General features: G+C 43.8%; 1 protein-coding gene across 1 annotated transcript in view; it reads left to right on the plus strand.

Annotated features, from left to right (window-relative positions):
* The window catches only part of Csnk1g1 (casein kinase 1 gamma 1), a 150,864-nt gene that overhangs the window by 105,135 nt on the left and 39,729 nt on the right, over window positions 1–6,000 (plus strand). Inside the window, exons 8-10 of the mRNA XM_023712654.1 lie at window positions 3,032–3,117; window positions 5,084–5,168; window positions 5,555–5,703. Coding sequence (XP_023568422.1) covers window positions 3,032–3,117; window positions 5,084–5,168; window positions 5,555–5,703 — 320 coding nt within the window. The remainder of the gene's footprint in view (window positions 1–3,031; window positions 3,118–5,083; window positions 5,169–5,554; window positions 5,704–6,000) is intronic.

A 6,000-nucleotide genomic window follows, 5' to 3' on the forward strand; every position in this document is an offset into this window, starting at 1 on the left:
CTTCTGTGGCTTGAGACGTCACTTTATTGCTCATTCCAGTAAGTGTACAATTTTTTAGTCTCATTTTACAATGGGCTTAATAGTGGAGAGAATTTCCCTGCTGTGGGCCTGATGAGTACTGAAAATGTGGAGAGTTTTGCCCTCTAGTGCCCAACTCAAATTCAGCCATTTGGTGCTTTTGTTTTAGCCAAGGCGCCTCTCGTTACAGGAAGTGGGTGTAGAAGCGCAAGGATGAGTACTGTGGCCCAGCGTGAGGGACTTGAGTGGGCGGCCTTGCTGTGTGCCCAGGCCCGAACTTACCCTCCGTATTTTCTGGTTTTAGGGTGTTTTTATTTTTGTCCTTTGAGATATTGCTTAGCTATGCAGTTCAGGCTGGTCTTAAACTCACTTTGTAGCAGCTGGTGTTCAGCTCCCAGCAGTCCTCCTGCCTCAGCCTCCTGAGTGCTGGGATTACAGGCATGCACCACTGGGCCCAGCATATTTTCCATTTTTCATTTTGTGTCTTGTTATCAAATTGTTTTTTGGGGGGCCAGGGAGATGGCTCAGTAGAATAAGTGCTTGCCTGGCAAGTGCAAGGGTATGAGTTCAATCCCCGGTTCTGCAAAAAAAAAAAAAATTGTTTTTTGGTTTCAGTTGTATGTACATTTTATTGCTAACTTTAGATAAGCCATATAACCCAAAATGTCTGATCTTTCTGTTTTATTTCATTTTTTAAATTTTATGCAAGCCCAGTGTGGTGGTAAATATTTTTAAACATGTTTTATTTATTTTTTTATTTATGTATTTGGTACAAGGTCTCACTACGCAGCTTGGACTTGTAGTGATTGATCCTCCTGTTTTCAGCCTCCCTAGTGCTGGTATTACAGTCATGCACCACCGTTCTGTTGCTGGCTCAGCCTGCCCTGGGGGCGGGGCTGGCGTGGCACTCAGTACTGGGGATCGAACTCCAGTCCCTCTGCTTACCTAAGCAGGCACTTAGTTCGCTGAGCTATCTTGCCGGCCCTATGGTGCATATTTTTAATGTCATTATTCTGGGAACCTGAGACAGGAGAGTCTCAAGTTCAAGCCCAGACAGGGCAATTTAAAGACTTAGAAAGACCCTGCCTCAAAATTTAAAAATTAATTAATTTTTTAAAAGGCTGGGCATGTAGCTCGGTGGGAAGGACTTGGGTTCAATCTCTAGTTATTAAAAAAACATTATTTCAGTTGAGGAACAGCACTCAGTTTTAAGTTATTTATCTCTCTGTTGGGTGTCTCCTCTTTTTTTGTCTTTGAAGTACTGGATGTTGAATCCAGGGCCTTGCTACTCAGGCTTTTGACCATTGAGCTACCTCCCCAGCCAGAGTTGCCTCCTCTTTGTTTGTGACTGCTTTCCACAATCCTTCCAATTGCTATTTAAAAAGTTGCCTTTTGGGGATGGCGAGGTAGCTCAACAGACTAAGCACCTGCTTAAGTAAGCGCATGGACCAGGGTTCAATCCCCAGTCCCACATGCTGCACGGGCCCCACCCCCTGGCCGTGCTGAGCTACCTGTAATCCCAGTGCTGGGGAGGCTGAAAACAGGAGGATAACTGCAAGTCTGGTGTGTGTAGTGAGACCCTGTACCAAATATACAAATGAAAAAAAAAAAGTTGCCTTTTCTTTCTTCATCTAGTAGAATACTAACCCTGTGGAACACTGGTCATTCTTTCTCAAGCAATTTCCCACAGTTCTAGGCGGCAGGTAACCATGGTCTGCTTGTGTATCCTCAGGAAGCTGAGTGTCTGGCTTTTCCTGCCTATATGGCAGTCCTGGACTTCACTGTGCTACACACACAACAAGACATCCAGAGCTAGGGCTATGGCTCCGGCACACTGCTTGCTTGTATACACAAGGCCCTGCATTCAGTTCTCAGGACCTAAAAAAAGAAGCAACACACACACACACAGAGTCCAGGTAAAGGTAGCCTCTTAGTCTTGCTTCTGTAATTTTTTAAATAGAGTCCTATAATTCTGAAAAATAAAACAAACTTCTGTGATAAACCATAATTGGCCAGTTAGAGTCATATAACCAATATTCAGGTTGGCAGCCTAAGAGTGTGTGTGTGTGTGTGTGTGTGTGTGTGTGTGTGTGTTTTCTGAGTTAAAGTTGTGATTTTTAACTATTTTCTTTATTGAATAGTTCACCTTCCTAATTCAAAGGAAAGAGAACAGCAGCAACTTGTTTTAACTAAGCTCCCCACATGCCCACATTGTTTTATGCTCCCATAGATTACCTTATTAAGCAACTTCAAATTTTTCTGATGGGTGTTCTGATATAATATGTAGTGCAGATGGAATAGGAAGCAAGAGATCATGCGTTGAGACTTGTTTATATGCAGCTGAAGTCTACATGTTAGTTTTCATGCTGAGTGAGAAGTGCTGAGTGTGGACACCGGCATTCTGCAGCGTGCATTTTGCAGCCATGCCTGCGGTGGACTGTTAGCAGCTTCAGCTGCTTAGCCTGCTGCTCCCTTTCCCTGTGTTAACCCAAGAGTACTTGTACCCCGTATGGATGGCCTCACTTTCAGGCAGGTGGCGGCCTTGAATCAGGGGTGGTTACTAACTGTTCAGTGATTAGGACTCAGTTTTCATTTAGGACTTGTTCTTTTTACTTGCTAGCAAGAGGTACAAAGGAGGGGCTGGTGAGATGGCTCAGTGGTCTAAAGCACCTACTTAGAACAAGCTTAGCAAAGCACAGGGACCGCGGTTCAATCCCCCAGCACCACATGCCAGCCAGCCCCGCCCCCTGGTGGGCTGAGCTGGACACACACACACACGCACGCACGCACGCACACACTTAAATAAATAAAATTATAAAAAAGAGATACAAAGGAGCTACACATAGTGTTTTTAAATCAAAACCGAAAACCATTTTCTGGTGTAGATACACAAAGAATTAGTAAGCAGAACCTTTCTCCAGAGGAGAAAGGTTTCAGAAGGGATTACTCAATTTTGAACCTCTTTCTGCTTTCATAACTGCAAACATATTGTGTGATCTGTCTTCCCTTTTAGAGCAAAGCCGGCGAGATGATTTGGAAGCCCTGGGCCATATGTTCCTGTATTTCCTTCGAGGCAGCCTACCTTGGCAAGGACTCAAGGTATCCTTGAAAGTGCTTAGTGGACGGCTCTGTCCCAGTTCTTGGTTGTGAACGAGGGGCTGCTGGCGTGGATCTCCAGGATCACAGAGATGAAGCACAGGAATTAGTCCACGGTGTAAATGCTCGCCCGAGCTCTGGGAGCTGTGTTTTACTCACATTTGGCTTCTTCCTGCTTTTATTCCATCTCTCTTTGTGTTCGGATTTTCTGTAATCTTTCCCCTTATTCTTTCCGGCTTTGCAGGGCTGCCTTTTCTTGTTTGTACCCCTCCTCCCCTGCCATTATGTAGCAGAAGGAGTGTTCCCAGTGTCGGGGAATTTCTGGAACAAATTGATGATAGCAGCTGCTACACATTTTACGAGCAAGGCCAGCAGGATAGGCGTCTAAGAGGAACTGGAAAGTATTTGTTCATACAGCTTAAGCTAAGGATCTGCCAACACTACAGGTTTAAGCATACTACAGAATAAATACCTTGTGCTGTTCAAGTGTATTATAGAGTAAATGCGCTCTTCAGACAATACTAATTTCTTGCAGAACATGTAGAGTGCGAATAGTAGGCTGGTATCAACTCAGTGCCTACGTGTGAGAGGCCAGTATCGGAAGTATTATGATGGCTCCACCTCTGGCTGTTGCGCTAGGAAATAGGAGCTGCTTACCCACCTTAGGTCCCTTTAGCTAATTACATAGGGAAGGCAGGAGGATCACTACGAGTTTAAGACCAGCCTGGACTACATAGCAAGACCCTGTCTCAAAAAACCAAAGAGAGATTTTTTTAATGTGAGAAAAAAAATGTAATCCCTAGCTTGAGGTTCTTCTATTCGCCTTCCTCCAGAAGGGCAGAATTACTCATTTTGTTGTGCTTTCTAGGACATTGTCCTAGAAAATCGGGCTTCTGAACTCACTCTCTTTGAAGTTCTTTCTTTGCCCTTACATTTTTCTCCTGACGGCTCATGATGGTTTTCTCTCAATCATGTGTATCTTCTCATTGCTGTAGAGAGCTTTCGGAAGAGGTAGATCCTACGTGTGTGTCGTCCAGCCAGGCAGGACCTTAGTGTACAGCCTGATTGGTTCCTTGACGCTCTCTCGTGGCCCCGGAATCATTGTAGTGGTACCCTTAAATCTAGTATCAGTCCGTCTCACATCAGGTCACTGCTGCTTAAATCTGGGTGAAGCAGGCCCTGGGTGCCACGCGTACTGGGACACACCTGTAATCCCAGCTACTTGGAAGGCTGAAGCAGGAGGATTGCATGTTTGAGACCAAGCTGGTCTCAGATTGAAAATTAAAGGGGACCAGAGATGTAGCTCATTACTCCCTACCATGCAAATGGCCTTGCGTTCAGTCCCCAGTAACACACACAGACACACACACACACACACACACACACACACACACACACAGTTCAGGAGCCTTCTGTGTAGAGTCCTGGCCATGTCAGCCTCTAAGAAACTGGCACACTGAACCTGGAAGCCCGGCCTGTGCCGTAGATGTTTCTCCCTCTGGAAACACATTACTGAGAGAGATTTCTTTCACTTGTTGACCTTCCTTATATATGTCGCAGAACTGTTTCTTCCACTTGTGTTAGGCAGTACTTCGAATCATATCTTAGAACTGATCCACAAGGGTGAAGGCTGAGCCCCTGTGAGCTCCAGTGGCCATGAGAGGTCACTGAGCTTCTGCAATATTAAAAATATTGGTGTATAATATTTTTATCTTCTTCTTCCTGCTGCTCATGTCATATTTAATGTCTTTACCTGAGACTTTTTTTTCCAAGTAAGTGTATTTGCCAGTAAAACTTCCCAGAGTCCCCCAACTCTTCATACATATCTCATATATGTATTTCCTGTTAGTGTCAGGGAAAAAAACTGAAAATGGAGCAACAAATCCTGATAACCACTGTAAGCCATTGTATCGGCTACTTACCAAGTCACCTGCAGCTCTTTCCACATAACTTTCTTTCTGTCCTACAGGCGGATACATTGAAAGAGAGATATCAAAAAATTGGGGACACCAAAAGGAATACTCCCATCGAAACTCTCTGTGAGAACTTTCCAGGTAGGGTACCAGGAGGATATTCAGCCAAAGGAACTAAAATGTTGAAGTAGGTAGAATCCATGACTTAGTATCTCTTGAAAAGATACTTTCCATATAATTTACATTTCTTTTTATTATTCAGGCTAGTATAGGTTTATTACTTTTCTTTTTCTTTCTTTTTTTTTTTTTTTTTTCCCTTCGGTACCGGGGATTGAAGTCAGGCCCTTGTACTTGCCAGGCAAATGCAAGTACTCTACTGAGCTATCTCCCCAGCCCCTATTGCTTTTCTTTGGTCCATAAAATAGTAGTGTCATGTATTCTGTGCAGATAGCACTGTGTGCTCCATAGCTTAGGTCCCCCGGAAACACTCAGCTACCAAGCGTGGCCTTTCATCTCTTTCCCAACAGAGGAGATGGCAACCTACCTTCGATATGTCAGACGGTTAGATTTCTTTGAGAAACCAGATTATGAGTACTTACGGACGCTCTTCACAGACCTCTTTAAAAAGAAAGGCTACACCTTTGACTATGCCTACGACTGGGTTGGGAGGCCCATTGTAAGTAGCCTCTTTTTTACCACCTCATCTCCTTTCTCAGACCAGCACTGACCTACCCTTTGCGTCTCATTCTTTCTTCTTACATCTTTGGGAATAAATTTCTTTGATTGTAGAATTGGATAATACCATGCACTGCTTTCACTGGAATTTAGAAGTAGAAGTTACACATTTTTAAGGTTATAACTACTATATCTTGAGATACTGTACTATAATTTAGACCAGTTTTTTAGAAGTCTCACTGGAATGATTTAAAATCTAGTGCTGTGTATCTGTTAAAATACTTAAGGGCCAATGAGA

The sequence above is a fragment of the Octodon degus genome, unplaced genomic scaffold (assembly GCF_000260255.1).
Source record: "Octodon degus isolate 3935 unplaced genomic scaffold, OctDeg1.0 scaffold00026, whole genome shotgun sequence".
Taxonomy (NCBI): Eukaryota; Metazoa; Chordata; class Mammalia; order Rodentia; family Octodontidae; genus Octodon; species Octodon degus.